Source organism: Procambarus clarkii, chromosome 13 (genome assembly GCF_040958095.1).
Source record: "Procambarus clarkii isolate CNS0578487 chromosome 13, FALCON_Pclarkii_2.0, whole genome shotgun sequence".
Classification (NCBI taxonomy): domain Eukaryota; kingdom Metazoa; phylum Arthropoda; class Malacostraca; order Decapoda; family Cambaridae; genus Procambarus; species Procambarus clarkii.
Window position 1 is genome coordinate 25,327,893 of NC_091162.1, and position 26,985 is coordinate 25,354,877.

General features: G+C 43.0%; 1 protein-coding gene across 2 annotated transcripts in view; it reads right to left on the bottom strand.

Moving 5' to 3' along the window:
• LOC123757268 (glycerophosphocholine phosphodiesterase GPCPD1) overlaps positions 1-26,985 on the bottom strand; it is a 182,842-nt gene that overhangs the window by 116,809 nt on the left and 39,048 nt on the right. For both annotated transcript variants that reach the window (XM_069323819.1, XM_045740805.2), the window contains exons 4-6: positions 23,987-24,104; positions 18,280-18,449; positions 7,548-7,688 (exon numbers count right to left, since the gene is read on the bottom strand). In XM_069323819.1, the coding sequence (XP_069179920.1) occupies positions 7,548-7,688; positions 18,280-18,449; positions 23,987-24,104 (429 nt within the window). The remainder of the gene's footprint in view (positions 1-7,547; positions 7,689-18,279; positions 18,450-23,986; positions 24,105-26,985) is intronic.

Sequence of the window (26,985 nt, forward strand, 5' to 3'; positions counted from 1 at the left end):
AGGACACACCCCGGACACGAACCACACGGTTAACCAAACCCCCTGTGGTTCCGGCAAGAACCACCAGAGAACAGTCCAAACAGAGCTGAATGGTAGAGTACCTAGTGACCCAAACCCTCCGAAGCGCAAACCAGACAGCCATGAACACCTGAACCGGGCTGTGAGCCCGACGGACAGACAGACTCCATCAACCTCGGCCGACCTGGTGAGCACTGGTCACAAAGCCCCAGCCGAGAGACGACCCGTCCGTGAACACATCGAGCGAAGGCTCGGGGAGCCGCCAAGGCACGGAACCCCGAAAACCCCAAAGAGGAAGCTGGTGACGCAGCACCAACACCAGATCCCCAGAGGAACCCAAGGAATGCAAAGAGGCGGAAGTGGAGTCTCCGTAGGAAACCAACCGACGCCGGAGCCAAACCCGACTCCGCGGGCAGACAAGCACGCCAAAGTGCAAACTCCCGCACAACCGCCCAAGCAACCGCTGAGCAACCCGGGACCCCTCCTGAACAGCCAAAGGCGGGACCACAGCCACAGTAACACTTCTGGAGGGAAGACAATAAGGGGCCCAAGAGCCTGAAACAAGGCCCAGGTCCGAACCCGGGACGGAAACAGAAGGTAAAACCTCCAGATCACCAGGAAACCAAACCCAGCGATCTGGAAAGAACCATCCCCTGGCGAGCAGACAAGCGGACTGACTGGGAGCCCACTCCAGCCAGTCGTCGAGGTAGGCCAGACACCGAATCTCAGACGCAGACAGGGCACTAAGATCCGGTAAAGATGCAAAGAGTATACAAAGTGCCCTTCACAAAATAGGGAATGCAATAAAAACAGCAAACCTGAAGCCCCACCACCAAAGCATTGTATGACAATCATAAGAAGACATATTATGACACATGACAATCATTATATGACATATGACAATTATAATCAAAGCATTATATGACAAAGAGTGCTGGGAAGACGGGACACCACGAGAGTAGCTCTCATCCTGTAACTACACTTAGGTAAGTACACATAGGTAATCACCAACCGTGCTAGCCCCAGAAAAACTGGAGAGGAACGTGCCAAGAAGTGACCTGGAGGTCCAGGTCCACCATCCATGCACCCGGCCCTAACAGAATCCGAACAGGAGACAACAGTCCTCCGAGCAGGGCAGAGGATCCAGGGCGCAGACGGAAGTAGTCCAGAAGAACTGCAGACTGGAAAAGCTCATGACTGCAAAGAGCAGACGGGAAAAACTCATGACTGCAAAGAGCAGACGGGAAGCCCAGAAGGATGGGGCGGATCGACCACGCCCCACGCACCCACAAAGAGGAAATGACGAAGCGCAGGGAAGAAGCCCACCCCGCCAGCTCTGAACCCCCCCCAAGGGGGAGAAGCCGTCCTCCTACGCCAGCAGAGGCCGGAAGACAACCCAAAGCGCCCACCAACAGCGGGACCAAGCGAGAGGCAACAGAGCAAGCTGCTCCCCCAGCGCCCAGTCAACAGAGAAGGGAACAGAACCCCTTCAGAAAGAAAAAGTACACTACCGAAGTCATGAGGAGAGACTACGGGAATGAAACCACACTTCGCTGGAAGAGGAAGTGAGGGGAGACCTGATCACCACATACAAGATACCCAAGGGAATCGACAGGGTTGAGAAGGACAGGATATGTAACACAAGGGGCACACGCACTAGGGGACACAGGTGGAAACTGAGTACCCAAAAGAGCCACAGATAGAATTAGTTTTTTTTTTTTTTTTTTTTTTTTTTTTTTTTTTTTTTTTGAGTGTCGGAATGGGAACGGGAAAGCACTAAGAAGTAATGTGGCGACTCCTCACACAAGTAACGAGGCTGACCCCCATACAATGTCACATGTAGACATGACAGAGCCCAAGAGGCACAGGAACCGATACACCTGTTGACGGACGGTTGAGAGGCAGGACCAAGGAGCCAGAGCTCAACCCCCACAAGCACAACTAGGTGAGGACATATATTGTAAAAGCACAAGCCGCCGACTAGTGGCAAAGAGCACTACGCCGGCCAGGCAAAGAAGGCACAAAACTGCATCAAAAGGCCCACCTCGACAGCAAAACCACAAAGTCCCAGCACAACCACAACATGTGCCAAGACCCAAAAAGCTCAGTCTGCAAGCCAGGAAGACCCCGGAACCCCAAAAGGCAGAACCGGGTCACACGAGGAAACAAAGTCCCCTGAACCCACAAAAGGGGGCCCAAGAGGAAGAAACCTCCAGAACGAAACCAAGGAACCCAAAGGAACCCAGAATCGAACCAGGGGGAGCCCAAACCACCACATTTGCCGGCGGAGAACACCACTAAAAGGCAAAGCACAGACCCCAGCAGAACGCCCTGGGAAAACGGTCCCAACAGACCGAAAACCGAGGGGCAAGGTGTGGGAGCAAGCATACCAGCCAGGGGCACTGAGCCTAAACCCAGAGGCTCAGACCCAAAATCAACACCCAAACGTTCCCAGAGGAACAGGCAACGGCAAGAAAACACCAGAAAACAAAGAAACGACAACAGGAGAACAAAAACCCTGCAAATTTTTTGAAAACTCACCAGAGACGCTCGCTCGCACACCCAGACGCATGTAAACAAACCGCAACGCCGCCCTGGTGGCCACGCCGGGAAACCGGCAGACGAAAATGGCCGCCAGAAGGGGCTGTGACTGACGCTTAATACACAAAAACACGCCAGCAAATGTGGGAAGCTAGCAGACTGGAAGGGCGAAAAACGACGCCCAACAGCAGAAAAACCCCTGAAGGGCAAAACCGCCCCAGAACTGCTAGTAGGCATCCCCCACAGCCCCGGGAACCAACAACAGAGGCCCCGGGGCAGAGCCGGCCTCCAAGCCCTCCGCCCTGAAAGAAAAGCAAGAGCCCATGGGAAAGGCAACAAGAAAGGGCCGCTGGTAAGACCCAGAGCCTTGGCAGGAGGCACAGGCTCAAACCTCCGTCCCCAACCCGAACGGGGCATCCCCCGAAAACCGCCCGAGTCTCTGCCGCAACTGAACCCCGCCCCGACCCAGAAACACGCAGACGGTCCGGAGCCGGGAACATGGAGAGAAAGGGGCGAGCAGCACCTAACCAAACGGGGCGGCCACGGGGCATTCGAGTGGGAAACCAACCTAGCATGTTGCAGCAACCTAACCTAGCTTGCAACACGGATGCCGCCTGTACTCTGAACAGTAATAACATCAGGAGAGTACTGGAGAACAAGCAGAGAATCACTCGCAAGACTCCGGGTCAAGGTGTCAGTGACCCAACAGGCAGCATGACGGAGGTAAAAATGGCGACTGTCACCCGGAGACAAGGGAACAGCAACCAACGATCCCGTACAAGACGGGTTGAACCCGGAAGACACATTCAATGGTCCCCCGAGCCCAGACGGGTTTCCAGGGCCCGTAGGGTAACAACTACGGGAAGCCCGGGCAAGGTGTACCTAACCGGTTAAGAAACCCAAACATAACAAGAGGGTAGATTATAGCACTGAAAACCCCCGAGACGTGTACAAGCACGGGGGCCTAGCAGAGGCCGCCAAACACTACCAGTGGAACTATAACCACCTTAGGCAGACCCCCACCAGGCAAGAATATGAAAAACAAAAGAAAAACCCCGCAAAAGTACACCGTCTCCAGAGGCAACAGAAACCGGCCGCCGCTTAGGTGGCAGGCTGCGCAACACCTTGACGCCCTAACCAGCACAATACCAATCCCTACCCAGGGCCAAACAAGGGCCCCAAGCCCCAGCTGGCCCCAAGGGCGAGGCAAATGCCGAGCAGCAAGAACCTCTACGGGAATGGTTCCCGAACGCCCCAGGGAAGATAACCCTGTAACGCAAGGGCAGTACTCACAGGGCGCTTAGGGAAGTCAGCCACTAAGCACATGCAGCCCTGGCACTGATGAAGTACTCCTGGCCACCGCACACCACAACACACGGCAGTGAACGCCACACAAGGCAAACACCGCCTAGGAAACTGAGGCCAGAGAAGCGTCAATCCCGGTTGACATTAGCGAACGAACTGAAGCTTGGCAGCCGGCGCGGTAGGTCCGGGGCTCCCCCCTCCCCCTCCCGGGGTGGGGAGGGCTGCGCGGACGATTGGCGCGGCAGTAAAGTGTGATGTTTGCTTGTTTGCTTGTTTCCTTGGGATTGTAGGGAGTTTTCTACCTCTCTGTTCGGTTTTTGTTGTAGTTTCTTACCATGTGGGGTTTGTTTTGTTACGCCTACCTTTCTGGGTGCCTAACCCCGGTCGATGGCAGATAAGGAAAACCCCCAACCATATGGGGTTTTCCAGGGCCATTGCTCCCTGAAACCTCTCTGAAGGGGCCAGGTTCTGGCGCTGGTCCCTGGTAGGTCTGAACTCCTTAGCTAATGTCCCGGTCTAACATAACACACATTAGCCCGATAAGCTCCAGGGAGCCGTAGGGGCTCCCCACAGAAAAGCTAGGTTAGGTTAGGTTAGGTAGGTTAGGTAGACGAAAAAACATTAATTCATGAAAACTTGGCTTATTAGGCAAATCGGGCCTTGAATAGTAGGCTGAGAAGTGCGTTCTGGCTATTAGGTACGACATATATATATATACATATATATATATATACATATATATATATATATATACATATATATATATATACATATATATATATATACATATATATATATATACATATATATATATATACATATATATATATATACATATATATATATATACATATATATATATATATATATATAACTGAAAACTCACACCCCAGAAGTGACTCGAACCCATACTCCCACAACTGGTATGTACAGGGACGCCTTAATCCGCTTGACCATCACGACCGGACATAAGGAAGTGATAGCCGAGGCTAAATGAACCACTTCCCCGCCGGCACTCGGATGGTAATCTTGGGCATAGCATTTTATCAAATCACCTCAAATCACCTCAGTTGTATATAGTCCTGGGGACCATTCAGGCTTGTTTGCATATATATATATATATATATATATATATATATATATATATATATATATATATATATTATATATATATATCCAATCAGCGACAGGCAGGCAATGGACAAGCAGTTTGCCGGTTTACGGTGGCGGGTAGCAGGTGTGCCGGTGTGCTGGATACGTTTTGCTCTCTGGGCAAAACGTTTAGGAGATATTTGGTGAACGTATCTTCTATATTATCTTTTGTTGTTACGTACTTTGTAGGGAAGAGCAGGCTCAATCTCTCTTGAAAGAGATTATCGTCACAATACATATATACATATATACATACATACATACATATATATATACATATATACATACATATATATATACATACATATATATATACATACATATATACATACATATATACATACATATATACATATATGCATATATATATGCATATATATACACACACACACACACACACGTCCCCGTGAGCGAAAAGACACTGCTCGGAGGTCGTAGTCCTAAGGACCCAGGTTCGATTACCGGCAGAGGCAGAAACAAAGTTTACACAGTTTTGCGGTGGCAGCAGCGGTGTCAAGTAATGACACCGCCACCGAAGACACGATGATATAACGAATGAAGGATTTTCTTGAAAATAAAAATTCTCCTGAGAATTAATTTTACGTTATATGACAAAGAGTACTAGGAAGACGGGACACCACGAGCATAGCTCTCATAATGTAACTACACTTAGGTAATTACACACACACACAGTACTGTACAGTATATTATACTAGGCCTAAGACAAATTATGGGTGGTTGTTGCCTTCTTACTCAGGACATCTGGAAAATTACTTGTACAAAACTGTGTGCGTGCGTGTGTGTGTACCACAGTCCATATTTTGTACTACCATCTATAGCAGCTTTAGGCTTTATCATTTTTGGATGATGTGTACATTAAATAAAAGTGATTATTTTTATCCACCACGATCAACGTGTCTAAGGACGAGAGCTCGAACAACCATACAACTGTCCAGCGAGTTCTGTATGCACCCCATCATCACTATTACTACATGACAATTCAGAATGCACTGAATCTACTCATACATGCATTCACAATACTACTCACACCTTAAAACTCCTGAAGAGTTGTTTGATACTTTCATGCTTCAGGTCAAATTGCATGGTACCCCAATTTAGTGCACTTGGCTATAACATTGAAGAATGCCTTTCAATAAAGATCTACTTGTTTAATACATATACAGGTATCAGATAGAAGAGTACCTAAGGTACAGCTAAGCACCTTCCTCAGAAAAGAGCTTTGCATATACAGAAGACAGACTAAATCTAGCAAGAGTGAGGTGCTGTATTACAAGATAAGAATTTTTAATGATTTAGCCCTTTTGGAATTGGAAGAATTTGATATCCAGTCACTCAGGTGTCAGACAGTGCTCGAGATTGTACTTTCAGGCATCAGAGGCTGCTAGTCTTGGGATTTAATTTTGTTTTAGTAATTCTGGGGAGTTCATTTATGAGAAATCATTTTAAACTATTACAGAAAAACAAGTTTAAATTGGTTCTTTACTACTACATTATATTCTCGTGACAAAAAAAAATAAGTGCAGAAATTTTTCATTTTAAATTTGCTGCAAACCAATTTTTTTTTTTTTTTTTTTTTGGGGGGGGTCACTATATGCTGTTGACTTACAGAAAATGTTAACAATCAGTTGGTTTTTCCATGGGGTATCGAGGAATATCACAAGGTTATGAAATCGGTAGCTACAGATTTAACACCAATACTGTACTTTGTTTACCAGATTTGCATCTGCTCCATTATCTTATCTATATGTACTCACAGTACTGTATTAATGTTGAATTAATATTATCTACCCGTATCAGTAAAATAATCTGCTTATGAACAAATTCACAAGGGCCGTGATGAGGGTTCAAACTTACATCAGAGAGGATCCCAGACGCACCTTAATCGACTGTGGCACAATATGGTTAAAAGAATTGCAACCGGGAGTTCTACCGACCTCACACGGATCCTGCAGTCTCTCCGAGAGAGAAACCAGGGTGTTAGGCTTCATACCTCTTCCTCTCAGAAGTAGGTTCAAACTCTCATCAAGGCCCTTGTGGATTTATTCATTTTATGCATCATGCTATTGTGATTTCTGAGTAATAATCTGCTAATACCCTTCTGGTTTCTGTTCTCTCCCCATCATCACCCTACACTTAGGTGAAATGAATTTTAGCAGCCATTTATCTGTTCACTCCTTCAGCTATCTATGTTCTCTTCAAGTACTAAACCATTCACAACTGTAACAGTTGTTAGCTCATATCCTCTGCAAACATTGACATGCAGAAATTCATCCCCTCAGCCATGCTATTTTCAGAAATCAGTAACAGCAGAGGCCAAAAGACTGACTCTAGATGGATCACATGCATTTCCCATGAAATCCAAAAATATTCCACTAGAAATTTAATCAATGTTATATTGTATTGTAGATGCTTCTGGCCTGTTATATAGTGTTATCCCTTTATGCAACTTGGCTAGTGCAACACCTTCCCCAGCCTAGTGAGTAAATACAAAGAAAAATAGGCAGACTTACGGCAACTTCCGTGACAGGCCAAGTAGGTCTTGTGTTGATATGTAGACTGGAAATGTCAAAGTCTGTACTCTCTTCTATTCCTCCCATGTGAGGTTCAAGGGGACTGATGTTTAGGTCAATTGGTGTCACTTTTACTCTCACCTACAAAAACAATATTACTTACTATTAAACATTTCACACCACTACCACTCCAATCTGTTATCTTGCTCTATCAAATTTTACTAAAGAAATTACTTGTTACATTCCATGTAGGGTGACATGGAATGTAACAAGGTATATCTGTAAGGTATATAACACAGTTTATTTACTTGCCTTCCAACATGTTATAGAGTAACAGTTGTAAAGAATGAGTTTCCAGCACTGAGAATAATAAATGCTAATAACAAAAGTAACAAATGTTACTTTTACTACCACTAATAACACCAAGAAAAGTTTACTTTAGTATCCAGTGAAGTCTCAACCTGTAAGGGCTTTATCACTGCCCTTACATGCAAATTGTTAACTGCTATTAAATCATTCTCTTCTTAATGTTTCACTACATCATTGTCAGAAACTGTGTTCCTCACTATCAATATGCTATTAAATTGCTGCCTTATAAATTGGAGGATAATTCTCAGTACACCTTCAAGATTGACCTTGGCAGTCTTAAAGGTGTTGGCAACCTCCTGAGGGACAAGCCGTTGTGACCGAGTCACAACAGCATGACTCGAGATATGATATCTAATAGATACATCAGAAAATAGTAGTCCAGTACAGACCACAACGTCATCATTTCTTCATTTTCCGATGTGTTGTTTGGATATTAAGCCAATAAGGTTTTACTCCAGGCACTAGAAAAATACATTCACTTACAAATTTAATTCCACATGCACACTCATGTAATTTCTGGGGGAAGCCCCTTGCACTCCCTGGAGCTACTGTAGTGATAAAGTACCAGACTACTAGGTGCCATCAGGTGCAAAGTTCTTATTGGCCTACCAGGGACACGAGTCAAAACCTAGCCTCCTCAGGGGTGCAGCAAGCAGTGGCATTATGAAAAATTTCTCCCCCAGAAAGACAGCAAAACAAAACAGACCACTGCTTGGTTCAAAACTATACCATTGCTTGGTTCAGAACTATACCACAGCCTCAAAAGCTGTGGTATGGTTTTGAACCTCATACTGTTGCCGTGAAGAAAACTGTAGGTGGAACACCTGCAGTCTTCTTCATGGTGACAGTAGGAGGTATCTTGGCATACCTTCCACTGTTTTCTGTCACTTCATCATCGTTCTTCAGTTTCAAAATGGGATGTTCTGTCGTTTCTTTCTTGGCATCTTATGCTGAATACTGTCACCTCTTATCGTGTGGCGTTGGCGAAGCCGCTCCAGCTTGCCTTCAGGGTTCATACCTCTTTGGCCCCATTTTGCAACTGTTCTTGAGCATTGTTTCACCTCCAGCCCACTCATGAACCCACCTGAGCCTGCCTGGTTCCTTGACAGTTTTTTTTTTCATCCACTCAGTTTACCGTGGCACCTTCGGTCTCCGGGAATGTTTTTAAAAATTATTGATGCTTTCTCTAGCTTCTGGTTGTCGGGTGGGTAAGCTTCATGCTCTCCTGTGAGGCTTGGGTTTTTATGCCTTTGGCCCTGGTGGGCATTTTGTTCTTTTGCAGCTGCCACCTTTTCTGGCGGAAGATTGAATCGGTTGGCTTCTGGAGGGATTCCTTGGTCGGGAAGCTTGGTCAGTTTGGCCGGGGGGAGGGGGGGGGCACAATGTGCTTTGTCGGCTTTGTGCTGCTATCTTTCTGCCACTGTTTCTGTTTGTGTAATCCTTTTAAGTTGACCCAGTTTCCCCAGTTGCCTGTTCCATGGCTCTCTATTGTTCAAGTCATCCACAGTGTCATTAAATCTAGCCACCCTGTTGTCTACCCTCATGTCCATATTGTGCACAAACATGCCACACTGTTGTTTTTGCCAACAAGACATGGGCCAATATTCAGGCGCAGGGGGTTTGGCACCACGGTATCTTGTGAACATTCCCGGTCCTCAATTGGCTTGGGTCAAGTGTCGTGGATGTTGGTCTCCTCTTCATCTTGATATCTGCAGTGCATCCTCCTGATACAGTAAGAGCCCTTTTCTTCTTCTCTGTGGGTAGATAGCTTCAGGAAGACACAAGGGACTTCCCCAGAAAAATTGCGTTCTGTTAACGAGATACAAATTTTAGGGCGAGACCCGGTGGCGCCCTGACACCCGGTCTCCGTCAGGGTGTCGGGGTAGTTTCCATCATAACTGGTGGTGGAGCAGCCAGCTAACATAGTCTGCCTCCACCATCAGGGGAGGGGGGGGTGGCTAGCTCGTGCTAGTTTCACAAATTTTCAATAGTTTGTTTACATTCTTCAGGAGTTCATTAGTTCAATTTATATTCATTAGGCTGGTTTGAGGCTGAGGTATGGTTCTTGAATTATGCAGCGACATGTTTTGTTTTGCCAACATTCTGGTTGCTTTTCCTTGTGAAAGTCTTATAAAAGTAAAATGTACAACTTTAGTCTGCCTTCATAGCACATCTCTGATCTCTTCTTGTAATTTGTATTATTATCGTTTATTATTATCATCAGACATAATAAGTACCCAGGACAGGCTTGCACATGGTAGTACAAGCTCTTAACCCCTTAACTGCGTTGCCTCCAAATGTGACACCCCCACAGTGCGCAGGAAATAAATTCTCTGGAAAAAATTCTTTTTTCTTTTTAAAGTGTCAAAAACCCTTCCCTCAGTATGGGTATGTAAAAAAAAAATCGAAATTGTACTTACTTTGGCTGCTATGGGGTCCGGAAGTTGGGGCGTGACGTCATCATTCCCCGTGCGCCCGTGCCGTAAGCTCTCGGGGGCGGTGGGGCGCTCGGGGCGGGGTGCGCGAGTTGCCGCAAATATATTTTCGTTCATTTTTGCGCACCTTTCCAAATACATTTTCATTGTTTTTATGTGCCAATCCAATGTATAATGAACACGTACACTATAATATCGCAGTACAACATCCGTACTGTCCGTAGACACTGTGTTACGTGCATGAAACTTGGGCGCACATATGCAGCACATATTTACTATGTATCATGCTAATTTGTGTATATATACAATCTATTTACACACTATACACTGTCACACACTATATACATTCACCATCAACACATTCAGAACACCGCGTAGCAGCTGCTTCATATGGGCCAATAGCAGCTGCCTCGTATGGGCCAATATCAGCTGCCTCGTATGGGCCAACAGCAGCTGCCCCGTATGGGCCAACAGCAGCTGCCTCGTATGGGCCAATAGCAGCTGCCTCGTATGGGCCAATAGCAGCTGCCTCGTAAGGGCCAATAGCAGCTGCCTCGTATGGGCCAATAGCAGCTGCCTCGTATGGGCCAATAGCAGCTGCCCTCGTATGGGCCAATAGCAGCTGCCTCGTATGGGCAAATAGCAGCTGCCCCGTATGGCCAATAGCAGCTGCCCCGTATGGGCCAATAGCAGGTGCCCCGTATGGGCCAATAGCAGCTGCCTCGTATGGGCCAATAGCAGGTGCCTCGTATGGGCCAATAGCAGCTGCCCCGTATGGGCCAATAGCAGCTGCCTCGTATGGGCCAATAGCAGCTGCCTCGTATGGGCCAATAGCAGCTGCCGCGTATGGGCCAATAGCAGCTGCCTTGTATGGGCCAATAGCAGCTGCCTCGTATGGGCCAATAGCAGCTGCCTCGTATGGGCCAATAGCAGCTGCCTCGTATGGGCCAATAGCAGCTGCCTCGTATGGGCCAATAGCAGCTGCCTCGTATGGGCCAATAGGAGCATTTGACCATGAACACATTCAGAACACCTCGAGTGAGAGCAGCCTCACCCAGCCAGTCTCACTCACTCCAACATCTTACTCGCCAACATTGTTCCTCCCACCATATTATTATAGTTCTTATTACACATGTTCTATATACCTATCTACATGTTTTATTTACCAGAACTATGGAAGTAAGCCGGTATTGTGTCCAAACAGTACAGTGGCCACCATACACTGCATGAAAAATCACACAGCAGACGACGCTACGATTACGTCACCTCCCTCACCGAAATAGCTCCTCTCAACATTCTCCTGTTGCTGTTCTTACACTATATACACACACTATATATACCCATGTACATATGTGTTGCCCATAGCGAACCACCAAGCTAGTAATGTTATATTATCATTGCAATATGGAAGTTGTAGTTAAGGACCTGGTGACTCTAGTGGGAGCCCTGAGGACAGAGTTGGACTTTCTGCGGGAGGAGGTGCGTCAGCTGAAAGAACAACGAGAAGTAATGAAGGAGGAGACCAGCAGTAAAGGGACCTCGTCTTGGAGAGTTGTGAAAGACAGGGGCCTTAAGAAGACTTTGATAAAGCCGCCTTCAAACGCCATAGCAACTTCTAATTCATTTGACGTTTTGGAGGACGAGTGCTGTGGAGAGACTGTGGATCGCGCAAAAGGGAAAGCAACGAAGAGAAAGGAAGCGCAGGCCCCTCAGAAAGTAAAGGAAGTACCTAAGCAAACATTAGTTGTGGGAGATTCCCAGATAAGGTATTTGGATAGAACGTTTTGTGCTAGAGATAGGGGGAACAGGTTAAGGGTTTGCTATCCCGGAGCTGGCATTGGTGATATTATAAACAACATGAATGATATTATGGCTGGTAATGGGAACAATCCCATTATTTGCATTAGCGTGGGAGGAAATGATGTTGGTCGAGTTAGGAGTGAGGAACTGATTCAGAGGTATAAAACAGCCATAGAGTTAGTTAGGAGCAAGGGAGGAATCCCGATCATATGTGGCATTCTTCCAAGAAAGGGAGTGGGAAATGAATGGATATCGAGGGCACTTGGTGTCAATTGCCGGCTGGAAAGATATTGCAAATCAAATGCAATATCTTTCATAGACAACTGGGAACACTTCTATGGAAGAAATGAAATGTATGCTCGTGATGGGGTGCATCTATCGAGAGCTGGGGTTGTTGCTGTTGCGAACTCGTTAGAAGAAGTGGTTAGAGGTGTTTGTTTGGGTTTAAACTGTTAGTAGATAGAGGTATGGGAATTGATTTGGAGGAAGGAGGTAATAAAAGTATGTGTTTGTGGGAGAAAGGAATTGGCAAAATGATCAGGGAAAGAGAAGGTCCGCAAAAAAACAATTCACTTAGGGTATATTACACTAACAGTAGAAGTCTAAGAAATAAAATTAACGAATTAAATGCTCTTGTCTGCACAGAAAAAAATAGATATTATTGCACTTACCGAAACGTGGATGAATGTAGAAAATAGAGAACTATTAGCTGAATATCAAATATATGGATTTAAACTATTTCACACAGATAGATATATTAGACGAGGAGGTGGAGTAGCCATATATGTTAGGGACAATTTGAAATGTAGTCTCAAAGAGGGAATCAAAACAGAGCCACACACAGAAACTATTTGGATTGAATTAAACGAAAAAGCTAATAATATTATAATAGGAGTAATATATAGGCCACCAAATTTAGACAGAATGGAAGCAAAGCATCTATGGGATGAAATATCTAGAGCATCTAGATCTAACAGTATTTATGTCATGGGTGAATTTAATTTTAGCGGAATAAACTGGTTGAACAAAACAGGGAATAGTGAAGCAGAAGATTTTCTAGAATTAATTGACGATTGCTTTCTTACGCAACACATTAAGGAACCAACACGGGAAAATAATATTTTAGATTTAGTGTTAACTAACAGGGAAACGCAAATTAATGACATCGAAATAGGGAGTGAGCTAGGGAGCAGTGATCACAAAGAAATCAGATTTAGCATAGAATGGAATAGACCAGTAGGAGAAAATTCTGTTAAAGTGCCAGATTTTCGAAAAGCTGATTTTAATAGCCTAAGAAATTTTTTGGGTCAAATTGATTGGAAAGTCTTGGGTATGGGGTGTGGGCCGGTCTTGGAGCGAGACATGAACCCAGCGATAGGTGACTTAAATGGGGATTTCGATGTGGATTCAATATATAACTTATTTAAGAATATTCTAAACAAAGCACAGGAACGTAGTATACCATACAAATTGAATAGATCGAATACTAATGACCCAAAGTGGATAACAAAGAATTTGAAGAACCTTATAGGTAAAAAGAGAGCTTGGTACAAAAGGATTAAAAATGGGGAGGTCACTTTAGAACAGGAATTCATACAACTGGTTAGAAATGTTAAAAAAGAGATAAGGAAAGCAAAAAGAAACTATGAAGTTCGCATAGCAGGGCAAGCAAAGACAAATCCTAAAGGGTTTTTTCAGTTATATCGTACTAAGACTAGGGAAAGGATAGGTCCATTAAAAACTGAGACAGGTCAAATAACAGATAGTGATGAAGAGATGAGTAGTATTTTTAATAAATATTTTGTATCTGTATTTACTAAAGAGGAACTTAACAATATGCCTTCAGCCGAACAAGTCTATGTGGGTGGGGACGAGGACAGGTTGACGAGTTTAGCAGTTACCAGGGAGGATGTTCTTAAACAAATAGTAAAACTCAAACCAAACAAATCCCCAGGGCCGGATGAAGTGTTTGCCAGGGTGCTTAAAGAATGCAAAGAGGAGCTTTGTGACCCACTGTCAACCATATTTTATAAATCAATAGAGTCAGGCAGAGTGCCAGAGTTTTGGAAAGTTGCTAATGTGATACCAGTTTTTAAGAAAGGAGATAGATCACTTGCGTCTAACTATCGACCAATTAGCCTAACGTCTATTGTGGGAAAGTTACTCGAATCTATAATAGCAAATAAAATTCGTCTTCATCTTGAAAAACATAAATTAATAATTGAGTCGCAACATGGTTTTATAAATGGCCGTTCATGTTTAACAAATTTGTTATCTTTTTATTCTAGCATTGTTGAGGCAGTTGATAGTGGTAAGGATTGCGATGTTGTATACCTTGACTTTAGCAAAGCTTTTGATACAGTGCCACATGAAAGACTGATTAAAAAGATAGAGTCTCATGGTATTGGGGGTGCTATATTAAGCTGGATTAGGGCATGGCTATACCAAAGGAAACAGAGAGTTAGTATAAATGGAATCAAGTCAGAGTGGGAAAATGTTGTAAGTGGAGTGCCTCAAGGCTCTGTCCTGGGACCTCTGTTGTTTATAATATATATAAATGATTTAGATTCAGGTTTGAGTAGCAACATTTGCAAATTTGCCGATGATACGAAAATCGGTAGGGAAATTAATTCGGAGGAGGACTCACTATCACTTCAAGTTGATCTAGATAGGGTTTTGAAATGGTCAAAGGATTGGCAGATGCAGTTTAATGCTGATAAATGTAAAGTTCTGAGGTTAGGTAATGATGATAGAGTTACAAGATACGAGCTAGATGGTGTTGTGATTGCGAAGTCGGATTGCGAAAGGGATCTGGGAGTTATGATTAGTAAGAATTTAAAACAAAAGGATCAATGCATAAATGTTCGTAATAAGGCAAATCGGACACTTGGATTTATTAATCGCAGCGTTAGTAACAAGACACCTGGTGTGGTTCTCAAGCTATATCTTGCTCTAGTTAGGCCCCATTTAGATTATGCAGTTCAGTTTTGGTCGCCATATTATAGAATGGATATAAATTCACTTGAACGTGTCCAGCGTAGGATGACTAAGTTAATTCCCCAAATTAGAAATCTTTCATATGAAGAAAGATTAACAAAGCTTAAGTTGCATTCACTGGAAAGGCGAAGAGTTAGGGGTGACATGATAGAGGTTTACAAGTGGATGAATGGACATAACCGGGGGGATATTAATAGGGTATTAAAAGTATCAACTCAGGACAGAACACGAAACAATGGGTATAAATTGGATAAGTTTAGATTTAGGAAAGACTTGGGTAAATACTGGTTCAGTAACAGGGTTGTTGATTTGTGGAACCAATTGCCGCGTAACATTGTGGAGGTGGGGTCCCTCGATTGTTTCAAGCACGGGTTGGACAAGTATATGAGTGGGATTGGGTGGTTATAGAATAGGAGCTGCCTCGTATGGGCCAATAGGCCTTCTGCAGTTACCTTTGTTCTTATGTTCTTATGTTCTTATGTAGTATGGTGAGCAAAACAAGAGTGGCAGCCACACACACACAATGAGGCTACCTCAATTATCGCCCTCCCTCATCAAAATTCCTCCTTCCACAATACTACGCACAACGCTAATTATAACCACAATCCTGCTATTATCACAATCCTGGTCACTAATTCCTGTAAATGAATAATTGACCACACGTTTATTTTGAAAAGGAACCTAAGAAATCATTTGAAGATTCCTAGATGAACGAAATAATGCTGTGGTGCTGTGGCTAGCGCTGTGAACATCGTGAACAGCATTGAATCACTGATATTTGAACATTGTACCCAGTCATTATCACACTCAGGCTCTAATATAACACTATCATAACTAAATAATACAAGTTATATATATATTTTGGCATTATTAGGCGATGCTGTGGTCACATGCTGAACAGCAGTGCTGTGCGCTCATGCTGCGAGCGCCAGCCTTGGTTGCTCACACACTACTGAGGCTCCCACACCCGGGAATGTGGACCACGATTTTTTTTAAAGATGGCGTCTGTTTACAAGAGCCCTGAGGAAGCTGATGTGAACCCCATGTAGCCGCGGGAGTTTTGAATGGAACGTGAAAAATACAAATACCCGGAGGCGCGTTGCGCAAACCAGACGTGAGCCTGCAGGCGCGTTGCGCAGTTTAAGGGTTAAGAGACAATTGTACCACTGCTAAAAATCACACTAATGCAATAAAACATTTGAGAGTAATAACACAAAAAGAGAAGACATGGCATATTACCTAACAAAAGCTGCCTTTTCAGTAAAGCAAGCTTGAACAAATACAAAATTAACAGTTACATTGTACAGTACTCATAATGACTTTCTTCATTGTGTGTTGTAAACTTGGCACTTCCAACCAATTGCAACCATATTTTGGATTACTTTTGTAAATGACAAAAAAACTGGTGAATGCCATCTGACAGCAATGCCTTTACACCTTAACCCTTAAACCGCGCATATCATACATATATGATATCAGTGACAAAACCGAAACCGCGCACATCATTTATATATGCTTTCGTGTCTAGCGCTATAATTTAAACGCCCCGCCTGGGATAGGGGCAGCTATAGTACAGCCACGACCAATAGTTGCCAGATGCCACCTAGAAAAAAATCCAGGCCAACATTCTTGGGTGTTTGAGCGTCAGTATTGAGCAAGCCACCAAGGCTGGCGCACGCAGCACGAGCTCACAGCCCCGTTGTTCAGCTTTTGACCACAGCATCGCCTACAAATGCCATAATGTATATGATACTGCTATTATTTAGCGATGATAGTATTATAGAAGACCCCTGACTGTGATAAAACTGACCAGGATTCTGATAATTGCAGGATTGTGGTGATATTTAGCACTGTGCGCCATGGAGGGAGAAGTAATGCTGTGGGAGGGAGGGTGGTGGCGTTGTCTTCTGACTTTGTGTGGCCACCTTTTATTGACTGCACTCACCATACCAGCTTAGTGGTTCGCTATGGTGAACACAAATGTAGATACTTATACCTGTATATAACGTGTTTATAGTGTGAGATAACAGCAAGAGGAGTAGGTTGAGAACCGCCATTTTGGTGAGGGAAATGCGTGGTCTGCACGACTTGTCATGTTTACTGGTGGCCACTATGGTCTTTGGGCACCATACCAGCTTATTTGTACAGGTATGGGGAATAAAACAGGTAGATACTTATATATAATGTGTGTATATAGCGTAATAACACCACAAACAATATTGTTGGAGGAGAAATATTAGTGCGTCTGGCCTTGAGGGCGGCCTTCACCAGCCGACTGTGTGAATAGCTACATCTTTGTGCCTTTACTCACCATACAAGCTTAGATGTACAGTTATGGTGAACAAAACATGTAAATACGTATATATAACGTCTGTGTATAGTGAATAAATGCAAAACAGCATTGTGGGAGGAGAATGAGGGCGAGTGAGGTGTTGTTGAGGGAGGGAGTGGCTGGCTGGTGTGTGGCAGTCACTCCTCGTTGCTTTTTGACTCACAAGACCAACTTAGTAGTTCGTTATGGTGAACAAAACACGCAGATACTTATATATAACCTGAGTATATAGTGTAACAGCAGCAAAACTATTTGTTTATTGTTTTATGAACATAATTGAATCACTAGTATGCACACCATAATTTTTGAGTACAGCGATGGTTCACACATTTTATTATATAAATATACCACAATTCACTGTATGGAATAATATTACTGCAAAAAAACTAAAAAAAAATCAGAGACATTGAAATAATTAGGTAATAATATATTTGTGGCAACTGCCGTCTGACAGCTCGGGCGGAGTAGACCTCGTCTGGCGAAGGCTCTTCCAACGCCCCTTTTTTGCCACACTTCCCTACCCTATTGCGGCTAAAATATGCCACCTACAATTTTTTTGTTATTTTTTCCGTGATCAGGGAACAAAAATGAACACTTCTATAAGACGAAAGAATTTTTTGGATTTTTTTTTTTGTTGTGCCTGTGGGTGTTAATTCCATTAGGGCCCCTAGCGGTTTGAGGGTTAAATTTAGAGAGGGGTTCCAGACAATAAGAGAAATGGTCTTTCCAGAAACAATAACCTCACACCTTGGTCAATAATGAATTCAATTCAAATTCTCACACATCTTCTAATACTTACATTCTTATTTTGGTACCTCCTCTTGAAGAGCATCACAGGATCATTGTAAAGGGTGGATTTACAGAGCCGCAGCTGTACCAACGAGTCCTTCACCAGCCACCCTTGGTCAACTCGTTCAAACCCACCATATGAGCCAAAGTGATCTATTTGTGGTTCAGGAAGACTGCTCACTGATGGTAAAGAAGTTTAAACTGAACAGAATTTGTAATAATGAAAACAAAATACAGTACCATAAAAAGGAAACTATACAAAGTTGCCTTTACAAAGATGAAATTTTAGACTGCAACAAGCATTGACGACTCAAAACTGAAGGCATCACACCCGGTGATATTACCTATATCAAAACATGAAGCTTTAAACAATTAGGAAAGTTAGAATTAATACTGTGTTACCTTATGGATAAGTCTGTGCCATGCTAGGAAAGAAAGATTAAAAACAAAAAAAATTATTATACTACAAAATAGCAGTTCAAAGGTGGAGAGAAGAAAGGGTTAACATTGCTGCTAACACACTTGTAGTCTGGTCCCTCACTATGCACCTGAAGTAAGGGAAGGAGTATGTAAAGATTTTTCTCATATGGCAGACTTGGCATAGCATGTTCATTAAAGAACAAGATCAGTGTTCATTGGGTGGGAAAATATGACAAATACCAATGGACACATTCACCAAATGTGCGTGCGTAGGTCTGCATTAACAAATATTCCTGGAAAAATTTAGGGTAAACAGTGTCAAGATTATTGGATATACTTTTCCATGTACATTCGATGACAAAGTTATGACTGGAGATCAGTGTTAACTGTTGAAAACCAGTACAGGACCTATTAAACTAATACAGTACACAGATGAAAGGGAGATTACAGTATTATATATGTGAATAGCATTGGAACAGTTGGCGAGAACAGCAAGCCATGGTGGCCCAGCAAGAGACTTTCTGAATGGGAGATGGAGGATGCAGAGGTTGGTTTTATCAAGAACACCTGTAAAGGCTCTCAGACCACATGGACTGCATGTCTATGTCCAATGCACAGACAAGTATCTTGTATTTAGCATGAAATGGTGCAATTTATTCAATAACAGAAGATATAGTCAATGCTACGATATTAGTTAGATGTTGCACGATTTGGTAGATGACTATTTGATCCATGACAATGATAAAGGCTGAGAAATTTGTGGACAGCTGATTATTGCAAACATTTGGGCCATATTAGTCATGCAGGTTCTGATGACAATTGAGTTATATATACTCAACTAGTGTCAGTCTGTTGCCCCACTGTGAGACCTACTTAAATTTGGTTCATTGCTTTCCCAGATAGGAGATGCATGTAAATTCAGTGCCTGCTGTGAAATATATTACAGTATTCTGATGGGCAACAATGTTTCCAAAATTTATGCATATAACTTAAATGCTGGCTTATATATATTAGCTGCCAAGATTCAGTGCATCCTGAGTAATATATTATAGCATTTTTGTGAGGGAATGGAAATTCCCTCAGCTAGTTTTACTAGATTAGGCTAGAGTGTAGGGTGCACTCTAGACAAGAAGTTTTCAAACTACCAGTACTTGTGTGATGTTGGATGAAAGCTTATGCTAAGTACCATCGTTTAAGACTAGCCATGAGTCTTTGACTGCTCTGTAGAGAGTTACAGAATTTAGTCTGTTTTCTGAGAAATGGGACTTGTGAGAGTGAGTGTGGTATAAAAGGGTACTTGCACTCACTAGCCAACTGTTTTATGGGAGGTGGGGGGACAGGGGGGGGGGTGAACGTCGCCTCCCTCACCTAGGCTTCCCCCGCCTTGTGACGTCACAGGACGCCTCAAGGCATCTCACCTATGATTCGTCTAGGCATCTCAGCCTTGAGGTGATGTTTAGGCGTGAACGGCTGTAATTGGAAGCGGCACGATAGGCTGTGCCGGCTTTGTTCTGATTGGTTAAGACAAGGTGGGGGGGGGAGAAAGACAGGCATTTTAAGTTTCACTGGCCCGCCAAATCAGGAGTCTAGAGAGGGCGAGCAAGCGGACTGGATGCCCAGGAAGATGGGGGGGTGGCGTGTCTGCCACCTCCACGCCTGTTATCGCTGTGTTATCTTCATTACCCATCACGCACGGTAATCCTGCCACTGTGGATCGTGTCTGGATCCAATTTGTGTGATCTTGTGCCAAGGAGTAAGGAAAGAACTGTGTAAGACTCTAGCAGACAGTGCTCACCCATGAGGCACCAGGCAAGCCTCAGATGTGTTGCTCACATCTGGTGTGTGTTATCCTGTCTTGATAACTGGCAAGTGGTGGAATCGGGCAGGGCCTCCCAGTGTTCAGGAGGGTCCTAATGTAATATTCAGGAAATTACAGGCCCTGTTGGACTTTGAAATTCCACCTTGCCATGTCCACCATGTTGTGTCACCCGCCATTATCACACCCGGTGTATGAGTGAGCCATGCTCATGGTGTGTGTGTGTGTGGGTGTGAGTAAAATTCCACCCACGTTATCTACGCCTGAGGCTCCAGCATGAGGTCTCGGCTACCCCGTGCCGCACCACTCCGTGGCCAGACACCGTGGGGCCACACGATGACTACACCCTGGCCACACCGGCCACACCGTGCGCCCCCTCCTCCAAGGCAAGGCGCCACGACTGCCTCGCACTCCTCATGGCCACCCCCTTAGGGCCATGGGGTGGCCACACATGCTTTGGCCACACTCCCTAGGGCCACACCTAGTCGACGCACGTGGGAGCGAGCTAGGTGTTTTTCTGCAGGTGAGGCTGTGACCGGGGAATGTATGTAAAGTGGTAACGTGAGTACTCATTATTATGCAATGTATGCAGTGTCTCTGGACTGATGTTAATTCCGATACCAGCTGCGTTGTCCCCAACCCGTTCTCGCAAATTTAATAAGTCAATATTGACTTATTAACTACGTGCATAGGTGATATACTAAACATAATAGATACCCTTAAAAAGATTCATAGAAAACACCGACCTTACCTAACCTTGTTAGTATGTTAAGATAAGCATCTTATTGCTTCGTAATTACAATTATTACCTAACCTATAATAGGTATAGGTTAAGTAATAATTGTAATTACGAAGCAATAAGATGCTTATCTTAAGATACTAACAAGGTTAGGTAAGGTCGGTGTTTTCTATGAATCTTTTTAAGGGTATCTATTATGTTTAGTATATCACCTATGCACGTAGTTAATAAGTCAATATTGACTTTACGAATTTGCGAGAACGGGTTGGTTGTCCCATAGCGCCTGCCAGGCGAGGGAAGCAGCTGAGAGGCAGCTGTCTGTACTGACGTCAAGGTGACTGTTGTGACATGTGGGGGTATACAAAGAACCACACATGTAAATGTATATAGATATATTTTGTGTGTAGACTGACTCAAGTATGTAAACCGGTCAGTGTAGATATTTCTACCATACAAGTGATTGTTGATCTGTCGATTCAATATATATCGTTCAGAGTCAAGATTAATGCCATGTTGCCGCATGTTAATTATATCATTGCAGAGGTAGGCAGGCCAGTGAAGTAGGGTTGTCAGTGGACACCCTGAGGTCTGTATAATTATGTATAATTTCTCTAGTGATATTTTATTATATGTAAATTTATGTGGATGCATGATGGGTAAGCTATTTGATTTATGATCATTGATTAGTGTGTACCATTTCCATGTGTTTCATTTGCATGTATATTATTATGGTGTTGTGTGGTGAGTCAGAAATTGTGATTGCTGACTGACTGCATAGTGATGTCATTAGCATGTGGTGTATCCTGACGGCATCATTATGTTTGTATGTTTGGGCAGTGTTCTTGTTTGGAATACGTTATATTACTGCCCTAGGCAGTAATATAACGTGTTAGTCAGCCTAATATAACGGGACCTAAGGGAGCCGGTCTGCCGAGCGGACAGCACACTGGACTTGTGATCCTTTGGTCCTGGGTTCGATCCCGGGCGCCGGCGAGAAACAATGGGCAGAGTTTCTTTCACCCTATGCCCCTGTTACCTAGCAGTAAAATAGGTACCTGGGTGTTAGTCAGCTGTCACGGGCTGCTTCCTGGGGGTGGAGGCCTGGTCGAGGACCGGGGACACTAAAGCCCCAAAATCATCTTGTGATAACCTCAAGATAGGCACTGTGGTGTTGATTTAAGGAGGTCCCTTTAATTATTCAGGGGGAATTCACAGTCCTTAATGACAGAGTAAGCAATTGGTTGGTTAATCTGCCTAATTATGAAAATTAGTGCCAGCTGTCAGTGTAGCGACGGTGTCTTATATTAACGTAAATTGTTTTGCTAGAGTAGTGATTCCACACAGTAGTTCCTTGCAACTGTTGCAAGATTAGAGGGGGCAGTAATGTAGGTATACTTCTGTGTTGCCAAACCGTGTCATTACTGTAAGGGTACAGTAATTACCGTGTTGCAGAGAGCTGCAACCGTGTGTGGGCTGTGCATTTATGTTGTTATGCCACTAAGTGTGACCTATGTAACATGGGGTTACTTTGTGTTCTTTAAGTTGGGTTGATGACTTAAGGAATAACTGAGAGTTAGTTAAGGGGTAATTAACAACATAAGGGTTGCACATTACTTAATGAGAGAGAGCTGTTAAGGGAAACAGTGTTGAGCTTGTTGAGATACGTTTCAGGTGCAATTAATTGTCTGTGTGACTAATTGACCACTCTAGCTAATTATGTAATTAGCATTCTCATCATGAATTCACAGTGGGGAGGAACTGTGAAGGTCTGGCAGTATTTGTGTTAACGTAATTTGCTCCAGTCAGTTGCTGACCAATGCCCAGTAAATAGTATATAAAGGGTTTACCACCCTGCATCGTGACTGGAGGCGGTACAATATGGTCCAGAAGCTTACAGGAATTCCCTTGTAAGCTTGGCTCTACAGTACTTTATATGCAGCTTTGCTACCATCCTCCCCCAGATGAGACTGCTAATAATGTGGAAAAAGATGCCATCTACAGCAAATATTACAATAGGGCTTTCTATCAAAAGAAACAGTAAATCATTAATAATAATGATTTCTGCCCTCTTGAATTGCACATTTGAATTAAATATTTCACTTATATTTAAGGCAAGGACTGAGGACCAAGTCAAAGTTCCTTTCTTCCAAGAGGGCTGCGACTGGGCCCATCAGTCCATTTTGAAGCAAGGATCACAATCCTCTTGTGCTTTTTGTTGAACAGGTGCCCATCTTTGTATACATTGTATATGTACTAAATTAATCCTAAGATTACTTCCTCAGGCCTAGGGCACATCAAGTTGCATAGTTAATGTTCCAATTTTTTTGGCCTACTATTTGAAATACTGTATTCCATTAGTACAAAAACTTTTTTGGGGTACAACAGTATATCATTGTAAGTTTGATCAATAGTTACATTAAGTACAGTATTATTTTTTTTAGAGGATGGGTTGCATTCATCAATTATGAATTGAACAAGTTCAAATTATTTTTTTTAACTAAATTTACACTAGCAACATCATAGTTATTTGTTAAAGATTTGAATGCATTCATATAAAATGTTATCGATTGCTAAATACATTGGAATTAGCACTAACAGGGCTGGTGCAATGCCAAGCTTAGGGGGAAAAAAAAAAAAAAAAAAAAAAAAAAAACAAGAATAAGCCATGCAAATACAATTGCTAAAAATATTTGTTAGCTACATTGAAAATTATTAATACATAGACCAAGTGAGTAAACTTACCTGCATCAGGAATTTTGCGTGGTGCTATATTCGTCTCCCATCGTCTGACAACGACAGCTCGATCGTGTAGTCCTGGCCTTGGCTCCAGAATGATGCAAACACAGTAACGATACTCAACCTGCCAAAACAGGATGTCAATATAAACAAAGGAAAGGAGCTTTTGAAAACCTAAGCTTTTCCACATGGGATATTCAGTCTTTCTTGAGGAGTACATTAGGACAGAATCCATGTAATTACTGATCAAGGAACGACTTAGTATGCATGTAGGTCTTGAAAGAAACATAACTGGTGATAAAGTTTACAAATACGTACAACGTCGTACACATGATCATTGGCTGTCACAATATGGAACAGTACAACAGTACAATGCAGTACTCTACTTTCATAAGTATTTTAGAAATTAAAATACAACAAACCTTTGGATAATGCAACTCATACAAAAATTTTAATTCACACCTAAAACATGAGCAAAACACTGAATATGTACAGGTGCATCCTTGTGATATAACCAAATAATCAGCCAACACTTACCCCTGTGGCAACATTTCCAGACGACTTCCCCAGTAAACAAACAAACAAAAAACTTAATATTTTCCCTTTGAAAATTATAGAAAATTAAAAAACAGGAAAAATAGTACAATAACTTTGCTTATCGGTGTTGGTCTGGTACATTCATGAAAATGTGCTCGATACTATATTTTTCTACCAGCAGCTGCATTAAGCCAGGAAAGTTTGTATGAACACTTAACATTGCACACATTATCAAGGAATTACTGTACTGTATATTGTAAATTAAATGTATTCTGCAATTTTGTTACACTATTAATTTTTATGAAAAGTATGTGATTTACACACAGTGTCAATGTCTTATTATTTTATGTTCTAAACACTTTGGCGGCCCCAGCCCGCCAGCCCTCAACTAGGCCCAGTGGGTCCCAGCGTTTCACGGGAGCGCGCGGGAGTTCTGAAAAGTGTATACTCTCTTCAACTTTGTCACCTCAATTCTCGTCCAGGGTTTTTCAATTTGGTATCATTGTGTTTGCAATAGAATTCTCTACACGACTAAAGACATATAAACTCCAAAAGCCCGGCGTACCATCCACAACAGAGAAAGTGAGTGCGCGTGTTACCCAGGCGCGCATAAAAGCGATAAAATGTGTACACTCCTTTCACGTTTGTCACCTCAATTCCCGTCCTAGGTCTTTCTTTCATTTTGGTAACATTGTGTTCGCAATAGAATTCCTTACAGGAGTATATGCAAATATAAAGTCCAAAAGCCAGGCGTACCACCCACAGCAAACAGAGAAAGTGACGTAGCATAATCCCAGCGAGCGCTAATAAAAAGGTATACTATTTTCAACTTTGTTACCTCAATTCTGGTCCTAGGTCTTTCATTTTGGTATCAATGTATTCGCAATGAAATTCCCTACAAGAGTATATGCATATAATATCCAAAACCGCTGCCAATCTGCCGCTGAAAATGTCGCAATGCTGCGTCGTTCCCTGGATCGCATCTAAAAAAATGACGCAATGCTGCGTCGTTCCCGGACGAAAATGTTAATTTACACTTTCACGCTTTGGGAGAGCGAGCATTTCTCCTACCCTAGTGGTTTTGGACATTCTGCGGGAGCTCGCAGGAGCGAGGAGCGAGCACGCGGTAATACTAAAAAGTGTATACTCTTTTCAACTTTGTCATCTCAAATTCTCATCCTAGGTTTTCCAATTGATATCAATGTGTTCACAACAGAATTCTCTACACAATTAAATGCATATAAAGTCTGAAACCCTAGCGTACCACCCACACAAAACAGAGAAAGTGAGAGCAAGTTACCCGGGAGCACTAAAGAGCAATGAAGTATGTACACTCTTTTCACTTCGGTCACCTCAATTCTCGAATTAGGTATTTCATTTTTGTATCATTGTGTTTGCAATAGAATTCCCTACAGGAGTATATGCATATATAAAGTCCAAAAGCACGGTGTACCACCCACAGAAAGTGACAGCACGTTACCCCAGTGAGCGCTAATATAAAATGGGTTTGCTCTTTTCAACTTTGTTACCTCAATTCTGGTCCTAGGTCTTTCATTTTGGTATCAATGGATTCGCAATGAAATTCCCTTCAAGGGGTATATGCATATAATGTCCAAAATCGCAGCGAAAGCAAGCCAATTTTTTTTTATTTTTGACTCCATACTTTGTCATCGGTGGGCAAAAGTGTTAAGGCAGCGTCTGGGATCATCTCGGACGTAGGTTCAAACCCTCGTCACGGCCCTTGTGGATTTGTTCATAGGATTTATTGGCACTACATATGGCAATGTTGGGCTGCATTTGGTGCAGCCCAGTCAGTTCTATGTTTAGTTTTTACGCTGAGTGAGGGTAGTGTCATGTGCTGCTAGTGGTGCTTAAGTTGCTTTTAATCCTTTAACCTCCATTTTGGTTTTCTTTTCATGCTTCCACGTTTTTGCTATAGTGACCGAGTAATTGCAAAAGGCAAGATTTTCCAACTCGAGATCCATTGTTGACCCGAGTTGTGTAATTCATTTCCTCATAAATCTGGAGAACGAAGGAATGCGGCTGCATGAAGAAGAATTTGTGCTGAACTATTTGTATCATGGGAAATGATGATACAGTATGCTGTGAGCAGAAAAAACTTAGTTGAAATAAACAATAAAAAACAATACGCGTAGGCTGAGGAAAATAAAAAATTGAAAACATCCACACATCACCGAGTGAAACATAACAGTAAATAACGTGTTTATTAAAAAAGTGTTCCGAACACTAATTCAAACAATAATACTATCATCAATCTGTCAACATACAAAGCCTAAAAATAGATGAAAAATCCAGCACTGAACATAATGAAATGCCTCTTTCTGACACAGCCCTGATGGCTTCCTGAAGTTATCTTCCTGACATTACTCCACACTAAAAGATCTAAATGATCACATCAGTTGCAGAAGTTCTATTTGACCTACCATTGACAAGGGCCAGACCCAGGT